The following is a 27397-nucleotide window of genomic DNA, read 5'->3' on the forward strand; positions in this document are numbered from 1 at the left end:
AAAAAGTGTAAATAAATGAGTATGTTTAATCGAGTTTTGAAACGTTTTAGATGAAAGAGTCTTTATAATTGGGTTTTAGCGGACTTTTGTGTCTCTTCCTTTAGGCTTTGGGCAGCCACGCGCCTATAGTACCAACGAAAATCCTGGGAGATCCGATTGAGCTCGAGAAACACCTGCTCGATAATGGGTTTCCAGGAACCTGTGCCTCCATGCCGCCTATGCCATACATGCCGCTCATCTTCGGAAGCCCAAATGTAAGCCAATTCATTCCTTTCCATTTTACAATTTCAACATGACATTACGAAACTCCTTAGCTCTATCAAGGCAAATTCTTGACAAAATTAGATCGATGTTTGATCTCTAGGTGGCGCTACAATACATCAAAATGATTTAATGTGTTCTCGTGGCATTTCTCTGCGATGTTTTTTGCATTCTATCAGTTTATTAGCCGTTTTGGACTAATTTAGAGGAAAACTGAATCGGTAACGTAAGTTGCAACTCAAGAGGCATTATTTATCGATTAAAATTTCAGTTTCTTACCGTAAATATTAATTAACGTCGAAATTAATTGTAAAAATGAAGTTGGTGTAGTAAGTCATGACCACGTCACGCAATTTTGTTTACGTCAACGGACAGAAGTATCTCTTCGTGAATTCTAATCGAGTTTTATTGATCTTTCGAAAGTAGAAGAGTTGTCTGTCGGTAAATCTGTTTATTGTTGTATATTAAGAGTTTCTGCACATGCAAAAATCGTTTATAATCGTCGGAAATGGATTTATCGTGTCGCGCGGAAAATTACGTGGAGTTGGTTCAGCAATTTCTAACCGGATTTTCCTTTACAGGTATTAATCTTTCGTCTTTGTCGATATTTTAAGTAGTATTTGTCCCTTTTGTTCTTTATTAAGTTGTTTATACTTTTAATTCTAATGTATGATTAATTAAGAAATAATGCAAGGTGCTTTTAGATTGATTTTCGAAGAGCACACAGAGCATGCATTTGTGTCACTTTTCGCCATTACTTGAAATGACAGGGAGTGAGATAGATTGATAGTCTCGAGAACTCTCGAGTTTCAAAGTAAACGTCTCCAAAAATTCATTTCAAAAGTGTCTATAGAAATCCAATATGGCCGCTGGGATGCGAAAAAAGATAAACAAGCTCAGCGCTTAATATTGGTTTTATGCCCAAACGATTTAATCCACACACGAGAATAATTCCCCTTGAGTAATCACTAACTTGGCACCGTTACGAATCAAAATGATCCACTCAAGTCTACTGCTATTAGTTAAAATAGACATTGATCGTTTAAGGATAAGGTCATTTACGCCCAACCAAACATCGTAATTATCATTCATCATTTCCGTTTGATTTCACGGTCGCCTCAAAGACAATAAATTATCCGAGATTTACAAGCTCAGGTTAATATTGCATTCTGAAGATACAACGGAGGCGTAATAGCTATTACCTACGCGCGCCCAAATTACGAAACGGGCCCATTCATATCTAATGCACGTAAATTGTATTAGATGGGCCCCCTTTGGAGCTCGGTTATTAATATTACCTCGGATCCCTGCCGTTACGTTGATGTTCATTTGGAGTTCGATTGGGGACTGATGGGCTAGTTATGAGCAGATTTAGAAGAAGAGTATTTTAATCAGAATAGCATAATTTTCTTTGTTTTGTTTTTGAGTTTCAGAAGTCTTATTTTTCTTTTTTTATAATAATCAATACGCCAGGTATCATCCGATTTAATACGGCCAGGACGCCAATATCCCATACCATCAGCAGTGGCGGAAAATTTCTCTTTTCGTATAAAATAAAAAATAAATAATTTTTGTATAAAATCACTGGATAATCGTTTATGATTTATTTCAACAATTTTTCTATGCTCACTTGAAATTCTCGTTTGCTTCGCCTTTGATTTAAGAGTAATTAGAATGCTATTTTTTGTCACTCACATTTTTCTATAATATCTTGAAATTCTGGCCAACTACGTCATCGGTTTTGGAGCAAAGAAAATGCCTTGCTCAATGCAATTTGTATTGAGCAAGGCTAGATATTTCACTCTATGATAGTGGGACATTTTTTTATAGACAATATACATATACAAATTACGCCTACAAGTATTTGCCCGATTTGGATACTTATAGATTAATTGAATAGTAGCAATGTAGATTTATTCTTCTTTAGTGCTCGAATTGTCTCATCATCATTTCAATAGTCTCAAATGGACGTGTTAATGTATGCATAAAGTAGAAGTAAAGCTCCAGTTTAATATTACTCCGCTGGTGGGGGTTGAAACGAGCCCCCAAAAGCCCCAAATCAAACTCAACAAACTCGTTCCGTAGCGCTTAAACTGCAGCGCTTAATTAAACACTATCTATTTATTTAAACTGGAAGTTTCCTGAAGTTTAGTGCGCCAGAATCGGCCTCCGTTCTCTGTTTATTAACATTTTGAGATTAAATCGATGTGTGCTCTGCACGACGTTGAAGGAAAAAGAATCCATTTCCCCTGATTTCCTCGAGATAAAGGCTTAAGAAGTAAGGTTCGAGCCAAATCCCTATCCAATCCCAAAACGAATCAGCCGGAATTCGGAAGGCGAATATCTGGAATTGTCAGTGTTTCAATGGCAGAAGAGATTAGGCTTTAATAGGATAAGCCATTTGGATAGCTCAGAAATTCAATAACTTTCAGCCAATATCAGACATCGTGGACGTCGTTAGGAACCCTCTTCCTATCGGCAAGATTCCGATACCCAAAATATGTCCGCCGCCGCCGCCCCTCACGCCACCCACCCCCGAGAACGACCAAAGTCTCCCGGAAACCGAAACTTTTTCGATCGAACTGAAAAAGGACGATCTGGGCTTGGGGATTACTGTGGCCGGGTACGTTTGCGAAAAAGGTAAATTTGTCTTCAAACATCTAATATTGGATTAGTTAAAGTGTTCTTTCTCTGGTAGAGGAGATTTCAGGAATATTTGTGAAGAGCATCAGCAAGGGGAGTGCAGCCGATTCCAGTAGAATTATCAAAGTCAACGATCGGATTATAGAGGTGAGTGATTTCAGTAGGAATATTGTTCGATGAAGGATGTCAACCCCTTTTTTGCGTCGAAAGAATTTTCCAATTTCAAGTTAAAAAATTTCTTATTGATTTTTTTTAAACATTGAATTTACTAAGCGATTTTCTGTTCAACTGCTCAACATTCGTAAAAACTTTCTTGGACGGTTGTAAATCGTCTTCAAAAGTTCAGGATTCGAAAATATTTCATGTCAATGCCTGGGTTTTATCTTCAACGGCCGACTGGCTGACTGCCAGGTCAGCAAACACTTACTGTCTCGTCTTTAACGCGCATTCATCCAGTCAGTGATGTACTTTAATACTTTGTATGTCAGTTGGGGGCCAATATTTTTAATTCTATCATTTTATTTGGCAGCTATGCATTTTACTTTTGAAATTGCATTCATAATTCGTTTTATGTTTTTTTGTAAAAGAAAATTGTAGATGTTTCTGGACGCCATTTTAACTTCCAGAATTTGAATTTTTGGCCTTCAACAAAAAAACCATTGATTTAGTTTATGAATTACATAATCAATTAATTTTAAAGGGTATTTGTCCCCCAACATGCGGTTTTTGTAAATATCTGGCAACGTAGCCAACTCTCTGACTACTTGATGCGTAACGCAACTATTAAATAAAAAACGTATGTCAAGAACATAGCAGCTTGACAAGGGACTATCGCGTTAGTGCCATTTTCGCCTATTAATTAAAAATAAGGGATTGTTTTTAGTATTTTCCAGCCTTTTTAAATTATATATAGGTGAATGGGACGTCGGTAATAGGCTACACCAACCATCAAGCCGTTGAATTCTTAAAAAATGCAGGCCCTAGTGTGCGAATTAAATTTGAGAGGTACCTCAGAGGGCCCAAATATGAGCAGCTGCAGCAAGCAATCAAAGCAAATGAGCTGCGCCCACCTTCACCACCATCCCCCACCGTTTCCTCACTACCAAAAATACCCTTCAGTTTGGTGGTAAGTTTTCCTCGGTTTAAAATATAATACGTTTCTACAATGACTTTTAGCATATGGCTATTGAACCCGAGGGAGAATCGCGGACAAGTGTAGATTTTGACTCAACAATCCTCTTCGATTCCGGTAGTCCCGCGGACGAAGAAAAAGAGATCGTAATCGACGGCGGCAAATCGGTGCATTTCAGCCAGAGCAGTCGCGAGTCGATCCGCGACAAATGGGCCGATAAAGTCGATAAGGAGGCTCAAATTTTGGTGAGTAAAAGAGCGCGATAAATCACTCAATTCTCTAAAGTTGCCGTGGCGAAATTACCCAATTTTACACCTTATATCTTTCGGTGCGATCGAAACTTTGGCTTCGACGAGTACGTTATGAGAGTATTTAGGACTGAACGAGTTCATCCAGGGAGGTTCGAATCGGTCCAATTTCGTAATTAAAAAGTTCCACAAGTTGTGAGATTAATGGGCGTTAGTTGTGAGTCCAAAATTTGAGACCGTGAGATTGGAAGTTTTTGTTCTTGCCATTACCAATGATAGTTAATTTCCAGATAGCACAAATGAGCAAGACGGAAAATAAGGGTCTGGGCATCAGTCTGGAAGGCACTGTGGATGTGGAAAACGGAGTGGAGTTGCGACCGCACCATTACATTCGTAACGTTCTTCCAGATGGGCCTGTAGGCCTGAATGGACTTTTGCAACCTGGAGATGAATTATTAGAAGTGAGTTTTAATTTTTATTTCAGTCTTCTTATAAAGATTTCCTTATAAAACTATTAATTTTTTTTCTAGGCAAACGGTCTTCAGCTTCTAGGACTGAATCACCTCGAGGTGGTTTCCATTCTTAAACAACTGCCAATGAATGTATGTCTAGTCTGCGCCCGATATCCTGTTCCTATTAGAATAATCGATACATCTCAATGTCCAGATGCGTTTCAGGCCAGAGTGAGTTTTTATTTGTCAAACTAAAAAACATATATTATGGTTGACCTGGAACGTCAGTGTAAAAATTTGGTTCAGATACTTCAAATGTATCACATTTGCAGCATTTCAGCATATTATCAGGATTAGCAATGAAGCTCTACAAAGACCAATAAATGAATTATGCTAAAATTTGTGATCCACCAAATTGCAAATTACAATTCTCTTTTTTGATTTCATACTTTTGTGACAAGTTAATATCATACTTTAACTCACAAAATTATAATTTCAAATTGTTTTAAGTATCGGTTCCTTCACCATATTCTCTGGACTAGCACTAAAATTTGACACAAATTGGTGAAAGTCGGTTTTAGATAATATTTTTCTATGCAGTTTGATTCTAGGTTCTACACTTTACTGCTTATACCGCATTATGTTGATTCAAATCATTGCGGATTTCTTCAAAATTTCCAAAACTTGAACTCGTGTCTTAAAGTGATAATTTGTCAACGCAGAAAATCTTAGCTGGCAGCTTTCAAACCTTGATCCCCGCTGAGCAGTCCAATTTAGTCAAAGCTAAATCGGAGACATCCATCGCATCTAGTGTGGGCAGTGAGGGACTTTCAGCAGGCAAATCTAGGTCCTTGGAACTGATTGCTGGGTTACCTATGTGGTGCGAGGAACCCACAGTGGTAGAACTGCATAAGGGAGACCACGGACTGGGGTTTTCAATTTTGGATTACCAGGTAAGTTTTAGCTGAATTATACTCAAACCAGGGTCCTAACTGGAAAAATCATAATATTAATTGTATGAATAAACTCGGAAATACGCAGCGACTCACAAAATGTATAAAAATATTTTCAGTTTCGTAATTGTTATCCATTATTTTTACATACCTTAAACTGATTCTGTTACCTGGTTATGGCCAGTTTTATAAATTTACGTGAAACAAATTTGAAAATCAAATTGAGGAATTAATATTTTTAGCTAATTGGAGAATAATACCTACATTACTAAACTTGGGTGGGATCAACTACTTAGAGGAACTGGACGTAGCAAAAAATTGCTGGCATTCTATTAAAATTTATCCATTTTTTTCGAGGGAATACCGCCATATATTATTAAAGTCCATATGACATAATTTTTTCACTAGATATGCATTACGCGCCGGCGTGTATTAGACATACAAGATCATGGTAAAGTCACTCCTTCCAATTTCGTCGCCATGGATTAGTATCTCTGCCAAAAAGGTGGAACGAAACTGTAATAAAGCAATGCTATGTCTCCTCCTTCTAAGTCATTGCGTGAATGGATTAATGTCATATTCCTTTTAGGACCCGTTGAATCCTCAAGAAACTGTGATAGTAATCCGTTCCTTGGTGCCGGGAGGAGTAGCCCAAGCCGACGGTAAATTGAAACCCGGGGATCGGTTGTTGGCAGTGAACGACGTGGACGTCGCCAGGGCTTATTTGGACGTTGCAGTTCAAGTCCTGAAGGGGGCCCCTAAAGGGGTAGTGCGGATTTCAGTGGCGAAACCCTTGAATGGAGGCGATGCTGTTTCTTACGCCAGTCAGGTAAGCATTTTTTATAAGAGAGGAAATATACAATAATGTAAATCTGAGATCAATCAAGAACAGGTCACAAAGTTGTACGTTTGAACATGCCTTTACGATATTCTCTCTTTGGCATGTTTTTGCAGGATGGGGCCTGAGAGGGATAGATATCGTTGACGTCGTCGAATTGATGACGGTGGTGGCCTTTTCTTCCGTGATTTTGATTCTATGTAACCATTAGCTTTTAGTAACAATTTCAAAAATAAAAAAGGCTGTTTGGAAAAGTACTAGTTAGGCAAAATAGCGATCTACTAGTGCTGCAATGTGTCGGCTGCGCGGAATTTTATACTATTCGCACAAAATAGTGACCTACATAGAGTGTCAAGTTGATTACTACACGATATGTCAAAAATTTTAACAAAAGCGAAGAAAATAATACAAGGGGAGTCATCACGAAACCAACACAGACCAGGTGTGTGTAGGGGACCTCAAAATATGACGATTTATTGAATTTTTGTCTCTACGGTTGATAGTTGAGGAGATATTGACCTTCGAAATTGGTTGGTAAATTTCTAAAGAACGGCATATTTCAATAATCCGTCATCACAACGCAACTAAATTTGCAATATGTTTTATTCTTATCAACATTTTTAATTGATAGAAATATAAATTCCATAGATGCTTATTAAGGGTTGAATAAGGGATAAGGCAAAGACTAATACAGTTGAGACTTTTTTACCTGTTAAGTAATTAACAAACAGATAATACCATTTAATAGCAAATTTAATTCTAAAACTTTTATTACCCTTCAAAATTTGTCGAAAACTATAATTTTTGATAAAATCGTAGTTTTGTGGGATAGAACCAAGCCAAATTTAAAAGGATTTAAAGAGACTACCAATCAAAAACAATGCGGTTTTTCACTGGTAAGCTATTTGTAATTTGCCAAAGTCATGCAAGTAACAGTTATCTTAAATATGGCATTACATCATTATATTATATTATATTACATTTGACGGGTAATCTCTTTTTGTTGGTTTGGTTCTATGTCACAAAACTGCGGTTTTATCAAAAATGATAAGGTTTTCGATAAATTTTGAACAGGAATAAAAGTTTTAAAATTAAATTTGCTATTAATTGATATTTTTCTTTGTTAATTGTTTTATAGACAAAAAAATCTCAACTCTTTTAGACCTTACCTTACCCTTAATCCAACCCTCATTGAGCATCTATCTCTTTCACATGTCAATCAAATAAAGATATTGATAAGAATAAAACGTGTTTCGAATTTAGTTGTGTTATGGTGACAGATTATCTAAATATGTCGTTTTTTAGAAATTTATCAATCAATTTCGGAGGTCAATATCTCCTCAACTATCAACCATAAAAAAAAAAATTGAACAAAATGTCATATTTTGGGATCCCCTACATGAACATGCTCTCTGTCGATTCCGTTACGACTCACCCTGTATATTAAGAAGATAATAAATAATTGTACAATATTCCAACAAAAATGTGTATACAGAGTGACGTTATCGGGTGCTTTTTGGCCACAGTGTATAACTAAAAATATTTGTTTGAGATATCGCAAATAGAAATAAGTATTCGCATTGCATTTTACATGAGATGAATTTAAAATAATAAAGAAAAATCAATTCTTTGATATATGGAGAATAACGAACTATGTCAAAAATAAAAATTGCTTTGAGGATTTTTTAGGGAACCTGTTGAGGGAAACCATTTGTAAAAAGTTTAATTGCGAAATTTATTTTGTGTGTACATACTTTCCTTATGTTTTTAACGTAGAGTTAAAACATTTTTAGGGCCTGTTTTTGTTGCAAATCATGCATAAAAACCTTTTATACAATAAGTAATAAATATGTAATTAAATGAATTGGATTGCATAATTTCAGTGTGTGAAATGATACTTATTTGCCACGCACTTATTGGCTGAACTATGGACAGAAGAGAGATTGGTTAACAATCGAGTTTATCTGACAATGTGGTTCTTTATTTATCTCCAAGTTACCGTAAATCTATAACTCCAATCTTCTATAAATCTCTGCGCTGCTGGTTAACACACACATACATATAATTAATGGATAAATGAATGAAAATAATTTCCATTTTAGGCCTTTTCAATATGTGATTTATCACCTCAAAAAAAACCGATCGCGTTCATTTTAAGTGTATGATGTTCAGCGCCAAAGAGTAAACGACATCTGACGGGAACTTATTTATTCCAGTTTCTGCGGAAAATCTTGCATCGATGGTCCGACGAGATCGGATACTTGATCCTGGTAAGTTGTCTGTCATTTTTTGCATGGCAACCTCAAAATCACCTTTTTTTAGTTCGTTCTATATGCTCCAAAATTACTGCATGTAATGCACGCATTGCTCTTTGTAAAAGTAATACATTATGTCTTGTTTCAGACCTAGCCGTCGAGAAGTGGCTGCTGAATTAGAAAGGCACCTTTTCAAGTTGTTGTGCGTGTTCTCTACTTAATTAATTGAAGTTGTTATTTATACATATCAGGAATATACATTGTATAAGCTTTTTTAATGTTAATTGAAAGGATATTGTTCCATGAATGTGCCATTGTTCAAATATATGTGCTTAATGGGAATAAAAAGTGTGTTATTTTCTTCATAACAACCGGTATGTCAGCAGTCAGAATTCACGAGGGAGAGTTTGATAGTTGAGACCTGAATTGCATGTCTATGACGAGTGCATTGTAGTTGAACAATTTATTTGATTGGTTTTTAATCTATAGTTTAGTTTTGATCAAGAATTTTACATAAATTTCAGATATTTTCCTTTATCTTTTAAGTGTTGGGTAGCTATAAACAAGCAACAAATTTTTTATTCCTTTAGAAACAAGTAGAAGTGAATTTCTTATTGAAATCTTATTTTACCGGAATCAACTAAAAAAGAGTCATTGAATTATAAAATTTTCGGCTTCAGACATCAAATCAATCATCAATCTTATGTTCTGCTAGAAATAGGATTTTTCCCTTTAAAAGTGTCCAATTTGAGCCACCTTGTACATTATTTACATAAATTAAGTGGTAATTCTAGATAAAAAATTTAGTAGTGCAGACCTTCTGTTCCCTTCAAAAAATAGTGCCGATTGTCTGAGCCCTTGTTAAATGATAATAAAATGCATAACCGTCAGGTGGAGCTAGTGAGGGCACAAATAATATCGGAATAAAACATTAAAATTCACCTAAATCATCAAATACATGTAAATTTGGCCATTTATATTATTCAATTGATTATTAGTAATTTTAAGTGGTTTTTATCCAAAAATTGTATATAAATAGTTTAAATTTAAGTAAATGCTAAATTTTTTCATATACGTAAATCTGAAAATCAAAGATGAATTAGGAATGATGTTAGGTAATCATTAATACATAATTTTAAAACTTGGTGGTAAATTCTTACAAATGCAACACACAGAAGTATTTAATTCTTACAAATTAAACACTTCTGTAGTTTACCCATCAATTAATATTTTTAGCGACCAAAATGATCTGAATCTGATGCAACCACATTTCTCCTCTACCTCATTTCATCCCTTCTCGTTGCTTGCAGGAGACCGAAGACGACCACACTTGCCTGGAAGACTTCCAAGAGTGTATCGAAGAGTTCCAGGAGGACCTTGTTTCAGGCCCGATCTACTGCGATGACGATCGCCCCTTCAACCATTCACCACCCACCTCCCAAGTGGAAGATTTCGGCCAGAAAAATCGTCCAAATCACATTATCAATCACTTGGACGTTAACAGGGATAGTATCGGTGACAGTGACGTCGATATTAGTTTCAAAAGCACCAATGAGAACTGTTTGGACCCTGGTGCGAGAAACAACGTGCGGGGAGTTGTGAAAGACTTGAGCTTTACTCAGACTCTACATAACACTTTATCCTCGGAGAGGGACGATTATGACACGTGTATTGAAGGGTCTTTGTCTGATGAAACTACAAAAATCGAGCGGGTTGTGGTTTCTGAAGCATTAGATGATATAACACCAACGAACTCCAAGGTAGATTTAAGTGTAACCTTTCCAAAACCGAGTGCCAAGAACCAATGCTCCTCGGAACCGTGCCTGGCCACGGAATCCTTTCCAGATTCTAAACACATTTGCCTTGAATCCAAGCTCGATCCGGACTATTGTGAAGGAGATGAATTTTTCCTAGTCCAATATCCCTCAACACCCACAAGAGAAACTGTGTGTAAAAGCATGAGCGAGCCCAATGTTCTAGAAAGCCCCGACACTCCTGTAGCCAGAAAATTGACCTATAAGCTACGGGAGTACTACAACGACTACGAGAACTGCTTGGATGCATACAAGAACGTTGCTGTCTACGAGAAAATCGACAGCGAAATGTCGGACTCTCAGATATTCAATGAGATCCTATTGCCTTTTAAAAGTAGGTCTGCCCCTGATGTTATGAACCGATCTTTCGTTACCTTGACGTATGACCCTGGACCTGAGGGAGGTCGCAGGAAGTCGGCATTTGTTACAGGTTATACCAACATTGAGGGGTGAGTATTCGTTCAAGAGTTGAGTGCAAGAAAATACGTTATTCTTATACAAATTACGCTTGGATCAAGGTTCGAATTATTCGGAATAAATTGATGAAATTATTTGACACTTTAAAAATTAATAGGAAACGTTGTGTTCCGAGTCCTCTAGATTTTGGATACCGACAGTAATTTTGTTTCTTATGGATGCCATATTAGAATTCTACACCATCATTAGCTAAAAACAAAGTTCCTTTCCAATTATTACCTTTTTTCTCATTCCATCATTTTCTTTTTTTTCGTATTTATCATTTTTATTGTTTCCTCTTTTTTCATTTTTGTTTTTTCTCTCCTATTTTTTGTATTTGAAATGAAATTAAACGAATAATTAAAAGATATATTTTTTTACTAATTGCGACGTAGGTACCGATAAAACTTGATCAATCAATATCTTCGTAGCGGTGCTGTCAAATACAGCCGTTTATCATAACTTTCTGCCTTAAAATAATCTCAGCCTTTGTCTCTCGAAGTTGATCAAAGTACATTTGAATCATCCTTTATACTCTTCTACAAAAAATCTTAGTGTTTATCTCCCTTTCCAACCGAATTTACATTAATATACAAGGTCGTTGCCGTATTTATGAAAATGGCAATCTCCTTCCTTTTTTTATTTATTTGTCACCGAGCATATCAGTCACAAGCAACGCATCACTATAGAAGGAACAATCGAAAAATGTACATAGGGATTGATCGATAATTACATGTTATATTAATCTGAATTCAAGTATTAAACGTGAAAAAACAGTGCCTTTGTCCCATTTTCCCCTCGACAAAAAGCGACTCGATCCCGATGGACTGGAAACCGCCCTAATTGGTTTCCGTGACCGCATATTTTGCGGCAGACATTCGCTGGAACTTTTTAAGTGATCTCATTATTTCGTCCTAAATAGAAGCAACTAATGGGATTAGCTTGCCACTCCGGTTTGTAAGGATTCAGTTTCACTCCATTTAATGTGTTTTAGAAACTGGAACAGTTTCACTGCCATCGTAATATAAGGAAAAACTACCGTGGAATTTGTTTCTTCAAGTGTTGTTCGTTTTTTTCAAGTGCTCTTACGCATACTGGCAAAATTTTAACTGTATAGTAAAGATTTAATTAGAATATGCAGTCAAGTGCTCCTTTTGCACTTCAGGGTTTTTAAGTGGCGCTGATTATGATTGACGCACTAAAATGCACATAAATAAAATTAAAAAAAAACTCTAATCTCTTCCCAAACTAACAGCATCATACATGATTATTTCCTCTCTCAAGAATAAAGGCCTCCTCGTTCACCCTATTCACAACAGCGTCGACGAGTATCTACACTTTTTAGGGTGAAACCTACCACTTTGTAAGGCATACCTATATATGATATAGTCATTATGGTAGGTGTAATGAGCCACTATAGTCGTTAACATAAAGTGTGATCGAGGTCGAGTTGCTGGCAGCCGCGAAAGCCACCTTCAGCCCCTTGTTTTGGGCGTCGAATTTGTTCTCGTACGCGACTTTCGCGACGCCCGGTATTTTGATTTGGCATAGTACTAATTTTTACTCACCTATTTGGAAAGTGAGATGTTGGCGAGGGGTAAAAGATGCTAGTAGAAGCTGCGCAGCTCGTCGCTATAGTGGTACTCACTGGATCTGCGATCGGTTTCTCCCAAAGACCAGATAATGTTTTTGGCTTCCTGCAGGTCCAACATGCCGATGTGGTGAATTTCTGAAGAAAAATTATCAATGTCAATTAGGAGTCTATAAAAAGAGTCATGTGAAAAGAATTATTGGATTTTTTTAGTCATGGTACCATCAAGTACCACCCGGAGGAGCGAGGTAGATTATAGAGTATCTTCAACTCTATCTTTCGCTCTTTTCAGGATTTGTTTCAATGTTTTGAGATGTGTAAAGTAATTTTCTAGTAACTTTCCACAATATTCTCATACTACATATACTATTCTTACCTTTCTCTTTAACTGTTACGTTCTTCCTAGCCAAATTCTTGCTCTTTTGTCCCGTAACCGGGTACGCCACCATTTGGTACGCCACAGGCCGGATATTTCTAATGGTAAAGTTGCCACTTTCGTCAGCCCGGTACTAGTACCTCAAAGTTTGTAAATTAAACTCCTCTTCCAGGGAATCGTAGACCGCTATCATAACTTTGATCTGGTCCGTTATGGTTCCCGATTCAGTCCTATGTTGCAGGAGGTAGTTGTCTTCATCCACCCATTTAAAGAAAATTGCATTAGGCGTAAAAGTTTTTGTTAACAATTTAGAAATTTATTGATAGGACCTTTGGGCTTGCTCCATTTGCGCCTGCGAAGAGATATCGTCTAAGAGTTCTTCGTCTGAGCCTGTATTAAAGTAGGTCAACACTGGTCCATAGAACTTTGACCATCCTGTAGGGGCGTCCAGGTATGGAGTTCCGAAGTAGCCACTGTGGAAGTAATTCAACATTAAGGAGTCATGATGCGCCAGTAGTTCTTGCTTTAGAGGTCCTGCGGAGTGATATTCCGTGCTTGTGGTTACTATCCATCTACCAAAACCACGTAGGAGCAGGATGGTTGATTTTCTTTCATTTCCATATGAATTTTTAGAGTTTCCCTACCCCCGTAAACACTAATCCATGGAATTTCGCGAATATATCCGTGAAAATCGTATTTGCTCCAATAGCTCCCATCGGCAAGTTGCCAGGTGGTGTCCTGGATAGTGGGTTTATCCACAACGTTAGGGACAATGTCTCCACTTTGCACCATATTGCTCAATTTCGGCATCAAGTTGTGATTGAACCTATGAACCGTCCGGAACTTTGCCAGATTTATTGAAGCATTGGTCAGATTGATGTACTGATAAAGTCACATCATAGAGCATCACTGCGGTTATTTCCAGGAGGTTAATGTAATATTATTATCCCTTCAGAACTTACCCCAATGGAATTCGATATAAAGCAGTCCCTCCGAGGTTTCTTGAATGTGAATTGAATGAAACCATGAGGGATTCCTCAGAAGCAATGCTCACTACCTCCACTCTACTAGGACTGAAATAGACTTTCTCACTGTTCCAATCTAGATACTACCTCTGTAAAGTACAGGGGATGTTGTCTATCAAATTCGCCCAATTTTTGTAAAAGGTTTTCGTTGTGGCGTTGTCTTGAAAGGTGATGTTGAAGAGATCGTTGCTCAAGATGACTTCTTCGCCTTGCCAGTAGACGAAAGCCTTTGAGGACGCGATGAGGACTAGGGGCACCAGAGTTAATGGTGATGCGAGGAACTTCATTATAGTTATTGTCCAACTACCGTAATTCAGTTTTATGTTGGTTTGGATAACATGCTACTTAAGTGTTTGAGACTCTCAGATAACTCTTAGCACTGAATGGGAGTAAGTGCCTAATTATTCGTCATGAATCCTGTTTGTCCACTTTACGAGATAATGTGAAGGGTCTTTTGTTAAATGTGAGGGAGTTCACAATAAAACAAAGTTATTATGCAAACTTCGTAACCTTCAACGAAGACAAAAGCGAATACTTAACGGTAATCTCGTTGTCGATTTAATGGGATTAAAGATTTTAGAGCCGACACTGTCTCAGTGTCGCGCGGAAACCGTCACGAGTCGCGTTCGCCCCCCACTTTATGGGACTTTTTCCCACAATAGCGAATTCGCAATGGGGACGCCGTGATTAAGTAAGGCTTGGCATATTTTGTTTTCTGAGTGTGTCATTTTTCTCTTCTAGTGAAATGACGGTCATACGTCACGTCGAACCCAATCACGGCATCATGAAGGATAGCCAGGGCAATGTGTTGCATAAGCATTGGGGCTCCCCGCGGGTGGTTAAGGTATACAGAGAGCCAGAGAAAAGTTTGGGGATCAGTATCGTGGGGGGAAAGGTAAGTTTCGATTCGGTGTGTTTGCACAATGTGTGTTTGCACAACGTCGATCGAATCATTGTTTGTCGGAATTTATTTGGGCCATTAGGGAAATGTGCGTGTATTTCACGCTTTTTTAATGATATTGCTGTTGACATTTCATACATATGTGACGTAATTCAGGTAATAAATCGTGGGGAGTGAGAGTATTGTTTGGGTTCTATAAAGCGTTAAAATGGGGATTATAATTAGTGAACGATCTATTTCGGATGGGAATATCTACGTTTTTCAAGTATTTTTCTATTATTTCTCCTTGTCAAAATCTCAATTCTAAATGTACATTTTTCTCTACTCAGTACTTTTTAAATTAATATTATTTCTTAAAGGTAGATGTGCAACCTTCAGAAAACCAACCGAAGGCATTGCTGGGCATATTCGTCAAAAATGTGACCCCTGGGACCGCAGCAGACAAAATTGGACAATTTAAGGTAGATATTAGCAAAGGAGACCCCATTTCCTTTTTTATTTTGTATTTTCCCGTGATTTCGTCTTCTTCTTGTCCTGTTCTTTTTGGCCACTTTTGTCTCGTCGAGGTTTGGCCCCTACGAGATGTGTCGCTATCTCATTGATCCATCCAGCAAATCAAATGGAAAAGTCCAAACGGTAATGTCGCGCTTAGAGTTTGTTTTTAAATGTATATGTCCGAATTTGGCAGAAAAGCAACGTTATCACATAAAACAGAAAACCCTAAATTTGAATTCTTAAAAATTGTTTTGACCTAAAATAGGAAAATGGCAACGGTGCGCTTCGCATTTGTTTCTAAAGGCTAACATCAAATTTTGACAGATATATGCACATTTTTGAGTGGGCAACGTTGCCACATTGAATTTGAAATTTATAGCTTAAGAAACATTATGTCTTTTTGGTTTACCAGTTAATTTAAATGATATTGAAAATCTGCTAACGCGGCCAAAGAAAATAGACTAGCTGTGTGACTAATCAAAGTGCCTACTATGCACGTGGAGCCACTATAATACATCATTACATTGACAGGTCTTTGTATTAACGATTTTTCCTCATAAATTGGTTTATTTTGTTTGTTCCACAGACGGGAGACCGGATCCTCGAGGTAAGCGGCATTGATTTGCGGGAGGCCACCCATGAGAAGGCCGTAGAAGCCATCAGAGGAGCCCCTAATCCAGTCGTGTTCCTCGTTCAATCTCTAATTCCCTGGGTGAGTTGCACGCCATTTTTGCATGCAAGAAGCCGCCGCGATTTCTTCTCTGAACCACAACACGTTTACCATTTTAGCACGTCGTCGCGGAAATTTTTACATTTTTATTTGTCACTTACACATAATCAGATATAAAGCGGTTCATCGTCAAGGGTAAGATAAATGATGGGTGCGCCCACGCGGGTCCTTTATATAACCGCCTTTGAAGGCTCGTTATTTATTATGCCCTACATACGTCGCTCTCCCAGTGTGCGCCCGTTAGAACAACGCAAATTATCTGTCGCACTCAAGCACAAGAAATGTTAAAAAACGACCTAAATATTCAGTAGAGGATTATGCATTGGCAACAATAAAAAATTATTAAAGAGGTTTTAAAGGAGATGTGAAATATGTAAACTTGTTTGCTACAATTTAGACTACAACACTTGTTAAAAATAAAAAAAACTGAGCTGAATTAGAAAAAAAATTGCCGAGAATGAGTACCATATAGAGTGATCTAATTAAAAAATAAGCAAGATTTTTTTTGAAATTTCCATTGATTTTAAACTGAGTACCAGATACATCAAAACTGTGGTAATCAGTGTCAGTTTGACACCCAAAAGGGCCTATTATAATAATAACTAGAATTCGTTTATCTAGTATTTCGTGAATTCATATGCCTTATCTAAACTCAGTAATTTTTACTTCGAATCGAATCTGAAAAATGTTCACTTTGAAGCAAAATATAGCCAAAGCAATATACTGTGTGACATAGAAAAGAGAACACTCTGTAAAAATGGTTTAATTTAAATAATTTAGGGTATGCATATTTCTTATACAAACATAAGTGCATCGCTAAAAAATTCAATAAATTCGATGGTTAAACCCCGAAAAAAACTTAATATATAATATATCGGGGCTCCGTGTTGTCTTGTGCACTTTTGAACATGTCTAGGCATCGATTCAATGAGATGATCGATGTCCTCTTAAGGGATTTCACTTCAAGCTATCTGTATGGCATTACAGAGCACCGCTAAGGTTTATGAGGGGTGAGATAAATTTTGTAACCTTCTACCCACAATATCTCAGATATGTTCGACTGGTGACAAGTCTGGAGATCGGGGTGGCCCAGGTGACAAATTGATTTTGTTGGAAGAAATCCACAGTAACACGAGCCACATGTCGTTATGCATTATCTTGTTGAAAAACTGGATTCAGGAGTGTTCTGAGATAGGGCAGACGATGCCGCTCCAAAAGTTCTTGGATGTAGTGTTAAGCGATCACATTGCCTTTGATGAAAACCAAAGGTTACTTGCTGCCATGAACTATAGCATCCCACACCATTATCCCCACGGTCTGATGCACTTCTTGACCTTCTCACTCTTCCCCGGCCATCATGCACACCGAAACCAAATCTGGATTCATCACTGAAGTCTATAGTATCCCATTCCGGGTCCCGTTGCACCCGTTTTCTGCATAACTACAATCGATTTTGTAGATGAAAAACGGTAAGAGGTGGTCCATGTTCAGCAAACCATTGGTTTGCCGGCGCTTTAAACGAGAGGAACCTGCCGCTTAACGTCAAAAGTCTAAAGCCGGTACACGATTTCGTCCTTTACCATGTCGCGTCGGTGTGGACGGTGCCGTGTAACGTTGCCGCGTACCGATCAGCGTTCTATCACTTATTGGTACTTTGATGCGGCATCAAAAGATGTTACGCTGTGAGATTAAAGCAAGTATAGACGGGTTTGCGAACCTATTGGCGTGTCATGGGCATAAATTCGTTTATTAGAGAGCTACGTATAATCATGGAGTGGTCCGGAGAGCTAACGATTAAACTGATAGAAGTATACAGAAAATATGAGCTGCTGTCGAATCCGAAACATCCACAGTAGTATAATAAAAATAAAAAATTCGATGCACGATCAGATTTTGCGGCGCAATTAGAAAGATCCATAAACGCGTGCAAAACGAAAATATCAGCTCTATTATCCTCGCTTAGAAGAGAGAGAAAACTAAAATTGAAAAGAGCATGGGAACAGGAAAAGGTAAGTCCTATTTTTTCACAATTTTCGATAAAAAGCATAAATTTACAGGAGCAGACGAAGTCCATATATCTAGTTGGTATGCATTTAAGAGCCTCCAATTTCTTTTAGACAGAGATAAACCGCGGAAAAGGGTAGACTCAGTAAGTGATGTTTAATTTTTAATTTGATTTTACAAATATTTAACATTAAATCTAACTGTTTTCCCATTCGACTTGGACATCATTTAGAAAAAAATCAGCGAGTTCTTCTCTAATGTCATTCACCGTTTTACTTGATTTACGTGGAATTTGTCTTAAAGGTAATAGAGACGCGACACCGGGATTATTCATATTTTTCCAGTGTTCTGGGATTAAAAGTCCGTCTGCCTTATGATCAAACGTTCCTGATGGCGTGTACAACATTTGAGAATTTTAACTCCTTAAAGAGTTATGTAACAGACCTACTGACGTGACTATTAATTGGGCCTTTTCTGACTCCAAAAGCAGTGGTTTACGAAAAACGGCAAACGTAATCCTAAACGCATTCTCTACAATTCTCCGCGTTCAACATATTTGATAATTAAAAGTTCTCTGCTTTGAGCCTTTAGAATATAATCCAGAAAAAGGTTTCATTATGTTTTCGCTCAAAGGAAAAACATCATCTCCAACGAAAAAATATGGAATAAATATTTGTCTTCCTTCTAAAAGACCTGCAGCTGGTAGATTTAGAGAGTTTTCTTCAAGTTTCCTGTATAACTGATAGGCCTTAAATACTCCAACATCCGCAATTCGGTCTTGGCAGTCAACATTTACAAACAAAAAATTGCACTTTGCGTCTACAAGTACAAATAAAACAATGCTGAACATACCTTTATAATTGTAGAATTCACTGCCGCTGTTTATTGGCGCTTGTAGAATAACATGTTTGTCATCTACAGCTCCAAGAAAATGAGGCAAATTCCACAGATTCTTGTATTCTTCTGCTACAAACAACCACTCCTGTTGTGTCTCAGGCATCTGAAAATAGATTTATTCCATAAAAAACGTACTAAAGTCTACAGAAGGATTTTTTTTACAGATTGGATACATGGCAAAGGAACCATCTAAGATTTCAGCTGTCGAAACTAGGAACGCAACAGAGACTGGTCAAATTATGGAAGCAAGTAATGAGAATCCTGCTACTCTTAAGCTTTCCTCTGTATCTCTGAAAGCTTCACAAAAGCAAAAAAAGCACGATACAGAACGGGAAATACTTGATAATATCTTTCGAGATGTTAATTTCAACTGCCGCAGCTAACTGCCTGCCGGAAACTTCGAACGACGCATTTCTGAAAATATATTGCGAAAAAATGAACGAATATACATACATCTAACACTCAAATCGCTGTGGAGCAGGCATTATGGATGTTTTATTCAACGCAGGTCTTTATAAACGCAATATTTCCAGTTCCCATTTTACTTCCACTTATCCAGCACATCATCATCAGCAATTGCAACGTCATATATATCTTATCCATTCACAGTACACTCAACATGTTCAATCACAATCACATTACCCACACTCTTCATTAACACAAACTCCATCAAGCGTTATAGGTATTCCATCGCCTTCACCTAGCCCTCTAAATATTTTTTCGTCGGCTACCGCTGATGAAGCTCAACTGGACGATCTGGACATACCTGAATTAGCTGGGACATAAGCAAACAAACCCGATTTTTGTCATTTCTTGTTTTTTTGTATAGAGTTAGTTTTCATTTTTTAATTGCACGAATAAAAAATATGTTATGCAAGATACTTATTTACCTTTATGCACCCTTTTAGCGCACCGATTAAAACCCTTCTGGAACAATATTACTAATGGCTTGTTTTCAAATCCTAAATAGGTATTTAAGACTTCTGTAAGAGTCGCCGGTCGCCAAAAAACGGAGTGTCACAGCCAGACGATCTCGTACAGCGATAGCTTTTCGAAACCTTGTGTCCTATTTACCAATTTTAGGTCCAATCAGATTAATTATATGTTCGAAATCAGTAGGTGCCATCCTTGTAATATTTTTGAATTAACCCCTGATGGCTTGAAATTTTAAATCTCCTATCAGGCCTTCACCACCATAATTAGTTCTGTTCGTGTATAATGGGGTCTCTCACTATCTTCCTTGTCTTCACTTCTTTTTTTTTGATAAGCATAATGCGCGTAAAGTGAAGTAATAGTAAAAAATAGTAATCAAGTAAATCATTTCACCTAGAAAAAAAAATATTTTCTTCACTTTTGCATTTTTATATTTTCTAAAATTTCTCGAGAAGCGCTTGTTTTAGATCCAATATGTGTTATACAAACTTGTACCATTGTCTCCTTATAATTCCAAATATGTAATAAAATATACAAGGTTTTCCATTAAAAAAAACATATGTTTGAAGTGTATCTTTTTTTTACATACCCTGTATATATGAAAATATTTTTAAAATGTATTTTGTAAGGTCCTACATACAGCTCTAAAAACAATTTTCGATCAAAATCATTAATAAGGACGTAATCCTCCGAGGCGCTCTCAGTGCCCCACCCTGTATACTGCGGCCGCTAATTCTATGGCAAATTTGACACTGAACTACTTACAGTCATGCCTTTATGGATCGGGGTTTGGTTATACAGATCCGTACGGTACGGGGTTCTTAATGACCCTACAGTTCCACGATTCAGTTACGCACCGATGTACATACGTGTCGTGGTTCGCGACAGAATGATGTTGCAAATGTGTACTGACCTTAAAGTAGCGATCTTAGGGCTCTGTAGATCTTCCATCACTTCCTGAACCTCTCCTTTTTGCGACCGGCCACGGTATTTAAATTTGAATTCAATCTACTGTCGATTTCTCTAAATGACAGTCTTTTGTGAGCCAACCACGTTGGACAAATCAACGAACAGCTTCTAGAAGCGCTGTACCCCAATAAACAATATTCTGGTCCCATGGGGTTGATTTGTCTGTTGCACTTTTTACAGTCAAAAAATTACTTAAAATTCGTGATGACGAATGCACAGAATATAATTTTAAAAACTTATCGTTTTTACGTACCGAAGATGATTTAAATCAAACCATTTTTACGGGGTGTCCTCTTTTTTATGTCACGCAATATAACTAAAGTGATATTTTTATCAAAAGCAAACTCATTCTCACGTAGAAATAAAGTTTCTTATAATGATCAAAAAATCTTGAAATCATCCCAAAGTTCCCCGTTTAACTTCGTAATCCCCGTTCGTTATTTGTGGCAACAAAATCCCTATTATCCATCACATATCAACTGGCCAATCAGAAATCCATTAGAGATAACTCCGCTACTCCCCTGTTTGTTTGCTTCTTTCTTTTTATGGGTCTGTATATCTGCATTATAAAGAAATGTTGAATATCTCGAGGATGTTGTTCGTTTTGTTGCGGTTTTGTCTGGAAATACATTCCAAAATCTTTCGCAACATGCACTAAGGCTTTCATTAACAAGGAGCCTTTTTCCTTGAAAAATTTATCAGCGCTGAATATGAAACTCATAAATCTTTCGGCAAGGGCTTCTTTCAAGCTGATACAGTCGTGTCTACCGTAAATGAGGGGGGCAAAAAATGGATTTCTTAGAAGTTTATCTGTTGGGTTTTTTCGCGGTCGGATCCATTTAATTTATTTGGCGGCTATTTGTTCAATGAGATTTATCACCCCCTGGTCTCTGTGCCAATTTCGTTGGTAATCCGAAATAAATCATTATTTGCGAATAAGAAACGTTTATTTCACGAATCTTCTTGCAGTGTTAAACCCGCAAAGTTGTTTACCCATCAAAATTGAAGATATTGTGTGAAAATAGCATGTTTTTGTGTGTAGAGTGACACAAAAGCTCCCGTACTTTTTTCTAAGGAGTTTTTAGTGTTGATATTGTCAAGTCTGGTGATTTTTTATGTTTTCATTGAGTTCTACGTATAATTTCAGTCTATGATGTATACTAGTTATGCACCTGCTTTCAGTTGTTTTAGCGGTATGTTTCACGAAAATGAACATACTACTATAGTCGAATTACCAAGGAGGGAATAAAGACAGACGGCCGACATTAGTCGCACGGTTGGTTTCAAGAAATGAACGGACGCGGTAAAACGTCGTAAAGAGACGGGAGGGACCGCCGACCATTCTTGTAGCAATCGTCCAACTACTGCTACGAAATAGTATACTTATTCCGCGATTTACACGGCACTTGTTTTACACGATTTCGCTTTTCCACGGTTAATAAATTAACTGGTTTCAAAAAAGCGTGTAAAAGCGCAACTGCACTGAAGATGCACTGAAGTTGTACTGATGGCAACAACAGGAGATTACCCGTTTGTCAAATATAAGAGCCCGCCTTTGGGAGCTGGCACAATCCATATATGAAAAATTACGAGTTTAATGTATTTTTGAAGTTGTTTGTATTTTTGTCATGGGGAAAAACGCGACATTGTAAAAATATTTTTAACCTGACATGACTTCCAGTTCCACCCCAAACTAAGCCTTACTTAATTTTTTTAAACAGAAGATGGCGGTTTTTTAGTGAAAATGAGTTTTTTGTTCAAAATAAACACAAGTTTCATGATACAACATAGTACCGATTCTCAACTGCTTTTGATTTATTTTGATTTTTACGACTTTTTCGACATTTGTAGAGCTTTACTAAAACTCAATTATTTGACACAAATTGATGAAGTAAATTTTAAAGTACTGAAAAATTAACACTTTTTATAGACAATTGAAAAATTTTTACAAAATATTTGAAAAAGTTTTTGAAAAAATTATTGAAATTAAAAATTTTTTAATTCAAAAAAAGTAATTTTTTTCACTAGCACCCTACAATTACTTTTGCACCATTTGATTGGTAAGAAAAAAATTAACAAACACGATGTACATCATAAGTATCAAAAATTAATACTTTTTGAGTAAATAAATAAAAACTCTGAACTAATAATAGAAACAATGTACTACATCAATGCACTTTGATCTACTATCATTATTTACACTACTATCATCAATGCACGATCAAGTTGATAATGTTAATTTTGAGTGTATGTTTTGTTTTACTTTTAATTTTAGTCAAAAACGCAATAAAAAAAAGTTTATGTTACTCTAACGATTTAATTAACAATAATTATCAATAAATGTTTGCAATTTACAATAAATCTTCAAAACGTGTATGGAGTTGTAAGAATATGCACGGAAATACGCTAAAGTAGTTGCTTCATTTTCCCTGTTATCAATAGCAGTTTTCTTTTTGACTGCAAAGTTGGTGAATATGCCAAACCGTTCCAGATTTTGAACCAGGCGTCTTATTGTATCCACAGATGGGCGGAGACGCTCTGGATAGCGTTCGATAAATGTTCTTACTGTTTGCACTACGACTGTATGACGTTCTCCGTGAATTAGCATTAAGTTCAAATAATCTTGATTAGAAAAACAAAGTCGAGCCATTTCGCCAGGAGGAACACAAATTATCAATAATTTTACTCAATGAACAACTATGGATTTAAAAAAAACAGAACAACCAATCAAAATAAACATTAAGCAACATGATCGTGTAAAAGTGCGCTGATGTATTTATTACCTATACAGCATAAAGTAGTTTAGAGTTGTTTCAATTTACTCAAAAAATATTCCTTTTTGATATTTAAGATGTATATCGTATTTGTTCATTTTTTTCCCATCAATCGAATGATGCAAAAATAATTGTAAGGTGCTATTTAAAAAAAAAATTACTTGTTTGAATTTAAAAATTATAAATTTCAATAATTTTTTCTAAAATTGTTTCAAATATATTTTTTTAATTCTTCAATTATCTATAAAAAAACATTAATTTTCTAATAATTTAAAATTTACTTTATCAATTTATGTCAAATATGTAATTGAGTTTTAGTAAAGGTCTACAAGTGTCGAAAAAGCCTTAAAAATTTAAATAAATTAAAAACAGTTGAGAATCGGTATTATGTTGTATTATAAAACTTATATTTATTTTCAACAAAAAAACCATTTTCGGTAAAAGAACTGCCATGTTGCATTTAAAAAAATTAAGTAAGGATCAGATTTCGGTATAACTGGAAGTCATATTAGGTTGAAAATATTTTTACAATGTCAGGTTACGAAACAAAAATACATTAAACTTGTAATTTTTCAAATACGGGTTATGTCAGCTCCCCAAGGCGGACCCTGTACACATTTAGGGAAATTTCCGCAGTATTTATATCTGTATTTCACAACAATAAAACTATCTGGTTCATGTATACTATTGCAGAATCATTTTAGCAGCAAAGCTTATACATATTATTGTGCCTTTATATGTATATTTGGAAGATAAGTTTTCAACATTTATAGTTTTTGTAGAATTTTTATAATTGGCGTAAAGTTTTCAAGATTTTAGATTGCTAAAAGATTTTAAAAAATCAAGTGAAAAGAAAAGTTGTTTCTTTAGAAACAAAAATTAAAATATTAGATCTATACAGGGTGAGTCTTAAGTAATGGGACACAGAGCAACGATGGATTTATGACATAAAAATAATGCAATATAGCTAAATTTATGTTATTCCAAAAGTTGATAATAACTGAGATACAGGGTGCCAATTGATATCGAACTTTGTTTGGGTTTGAATTTGTTTACGATTTTTCGAAAACCTCCCCATAAAAGAAAGGAGCATTTGAAAAGGTTATTGAAAGACCTTCCAAACAAGATATAACTTAACCCCCTTCCCATTTAAGATTTTAGTGGTTGTTTCCATCCCCGCTAGATGCAATTTGATAGAAAACCGACTTAAAGAATGCCCCCCTTGAAAATAAAATCGAGATGTTCTTATATATTTATATACATATTTTGTATAATCACCGAAATATCGATGAAGGTTCGTTTTAAATTTGACACACTGTATATGTACATACATATATATTTTTATTTGTATACATATGCACCACTTTTTTTGCTCTTAATGTTATTGATATTGATTTAATAAACGTTATTGTTTGTTAATTAAGTGAATTTATTCGTTTCCGCAGTATTTTGGCGCTGTTGAAATACTTTTAAAAAAGTGTGGGAGCTTTTGCGCCACGCTATATAAAATCCAAAATTGAATCAAAGCATTTTTGCAACTCATTAATTACCAATATCGGTACACGATCGTTCCTAACGGGGGCGCTGCGACCGAAAACAAACAAATGAAGCGAGCAAGAAATCTCAACGTCACAAAACATTTTATGACAGATTCAATGATAGAATTACTAGCTTCCTTAATTTTGCATTGTAGTCATCAGGTTGCATTCGTTTAGGGAGTTCTCAATCTGAATTAATTTGCCAACGCATGTATGCGCATGCTCGCGAGTTCTTTTGTTACTTTGTAACATGGGGTACTTCTCGGGATTGCCCCCGGACCTTGTAACGTAGGAGTTTCCTCGTGACACTTGGAACGTTCTGGAAATTTAAGAGTTTTTTCAACATCTCTCAAAGAAATTTAAACTTAAATTTCAACGTTTCCCACCGTTTCAGACAAACGCCGATGACCAAAACAATATTCCCAACGAAGAATCTTTCACTCACCTATCATCACCCGCAAGTCATTCTTCTTTAACAGACGAAAAACCTTTGGCCATTAATCATGACGTCAACGATAATGTTCCTCCTCCTTCGAAGGAGGAAGTCGTTAAAACTGAGAACAACAGGGAAGAGAAAAAGGAAAAGAACGGTGTTGAAACTGAGCGAGAGGGAGCGTTGATCAGTGATGACGAGTCTGCGGAAAGTGAGGAGGACGAAGTGGACACCATCCAGCTGGAGGGCAGAACGGTGTCATTGGCAGGACAGCAAGTAGGTTTATTTTAATATTTTTTTTTTCATTTGGAATTAAAACTTCCGATGAGGGCGTTGCGAAGCGGAAATAAAGCGAGAGAAGCGCAAGTTTAAAAAATGTCAAATTTACTGTCAGAATTACTCATCGCTTTACATTTCGCTCACTAGAGTCACTTTCTATCTTTGACCTCACCATTAAGGCAGTTTATTTAAAATTATATTAATGCATTATTATTTAAAAAAATGACATTTGGATTTGTTAATACTCATGTGTTATTGTTATCTCGCCTTATAAGTAATAATTGACTTGGAAGCATTTTTTAAATATTCTCTTAAATTAGATCGATAGAGCCAGTGCTGCCAATGTCAGACGGAACAAAGAGGAAATTGCCGCGGACAATGAGAAGGAGGACGAGTTCGGATACACAAACAGTAAGTAATTTTTTTCTCTAGATTTTCCTACAAATCAACCAATATTCTATACTGAAAACAAATTGGGAAAATCCAGATACAAAGACATAAAGTAGGTACGAATTTCAATAAGCCGAATTTGACTGAAATTTGCCAGCAAAGGGATTAAAATGTATCGAATTTCGGCAACAAAATCTGCCCCTAATGGACGGCATTAGCCGCTTTGTTCAGTGTTTATCACAGACACGTTTGCATTTGCGTTTATTTGAAATTAACGTAAGTGGCCCTTTTTTGTGAAACTCGAGCAATCGGTAATATTAATAGTTGAAAACAACGAACGTCAGTAGCCGAACTTCCGCTTTTTGTCCCCGTAATGAAATTGCTTTCGAGCGGGTTTGTGAAGTCGTCGCTAAATGGCATCGATTCGACAACTTCCACACTCACATAATAACAGGAGTTATTAATTAATTTTCCCATTTGCACCCGTCGCTCGAAATCACTCGAAAGGAACCAACTCTCAGTGGAGATGGTATCGGAATGATTGATTTTGTGCCAACGAAGGCTTTATAGGAAGAAATGTTTGAAAGATATTTCAATTTTGAGCTCATTTTGCGGTCAAAGTCCTAGTTGAATTGGATTTCAGTGAAATGCTTCATTTATTTGTTTGGATGTAGTGAAAGCAATCCGAATCCCTTTAGTCCCTCGCCCTTTTGGTGTTCGTTTTCTAAGAAAGAACAGGAACGATCTAAATTCAATTTATTTAATAAATTTCTGATTATTTCGGTAAACGCACGTAAAGTAGTTAAAGTAGTTTCACCAAACTGTCAAAAAAATTGTATTTTAATCGTTTTAGTTTTTCACAGAGCCTCAACTTATTTGAATAAACCTCGGTTTATACAAAAATATCTTCTATAAAAAAACTTAATTATCAGGTGATTTTTGTTGGTGGATCTACCAATTTCTGAGAAAACCACATTATATTTAACAGACTTCGAGTCATATTAATATGC

At 36.4% G+C, this 27397-nt stretch overlaps 2 protein-coding genes and 2 pseudogenes across 8 annotated transcripts in view; 1 reads left to right on the forward strand and 3 right to left on the reverse strand.

Annotated features, from left to right (window-relative positions):
• Positions 1-27397, reverse strand: part of LOC136408051 (cytochrome P450 4d2-like) — a 147611-nt gene that overhangs the window by 37168 nt on the left and 83046 nt on the right. The gene's annotated exons all lie outside the window — the stretch shown is intronic.
• Positions 1-27397, forward strand: part of LOC136408512 (multiple PDZ domain protein-like) — a 58178-nt gene that overhangs the window by 15055 nt on the left and 15726 nt on the right. For 5 of the 7 annotated variants that reach the window (XR_010752093.1, XM_066389510.1, XM_066389512.1 and 2 more), the window contains exons 5-20: positions 105-254; positions 2694-2901; positions 2960-3051; positions 3818-4030; positions 4081-4281; positions 4575-4745; positions 4815-4967; positions 5459-5689; positions 6279-6518; positions 8744-8797; positions 10093-11045; positions 14786-14939; positions 15305-15406; positions 16027-16152; positions 25680-25994; positions 26318-26408. Coding sequence is in view for 6 of the 7 variants with exons in the window: in XM_066389510.1 (XP_066245607.1) it covers positions 105-254; positions 2694-2901; positions 2960-3051; positions 3818-4030; positions 4081-4281; positions 4575-4745; positions 4815-4967; positions 5459-5689; positions 6279-6518; positions 8744-8797; positions 10093-11045; positions 14786-14939; positions 15305-15406; positions 16027-16152; positions 25680-25994; positions 26318-26408 (3454 nt within the window). In the remaining variant the exon portion in view is untranslated. The remainder of the gene's footprint in view (positions 1-104; positions 255-2693; positions 2902-2959; positions 3052-3817; positions 4031-4080; positions 4282-4574; positions 4746-4814; positions 4968-5458; positions 5690-6278; positions 6519-8743; positions 8798-10092; positions 11046-14785; positions 14940-15304; positions 15407-16026; positions 16153-25679; positions 25995-26317; positions 26409-27397) is intronic. The other 2 variants (XM_066389513.1, XM_066389516.1) reach the window with 1 other exon arrangement.
• Positions 12660-14331, reverse strand: LOC136408692 (rhamnogalacturonate lyase-like; annotated as a pseudogene).
• On the reverse strand, positions 18590-19174 carry LOC136408693 (putative nuclease HARBI1; annotated as a pseudogene).

Source organism: Euwallacea similis, chromosome 4, assembly GCF_039881205.1.
Source record: "Euwallacea similis isolate ESF13 chromosome 4, ESF131.1, whole genome shotgun sequence".
Classification (NCBI taxonomy): domain Eukaryota; kingdom Metazoa; phylum Arthropoda; class Insecta; order Coleoptera; family Curculionidae; genus Euwallacea; species Euwallacea similis.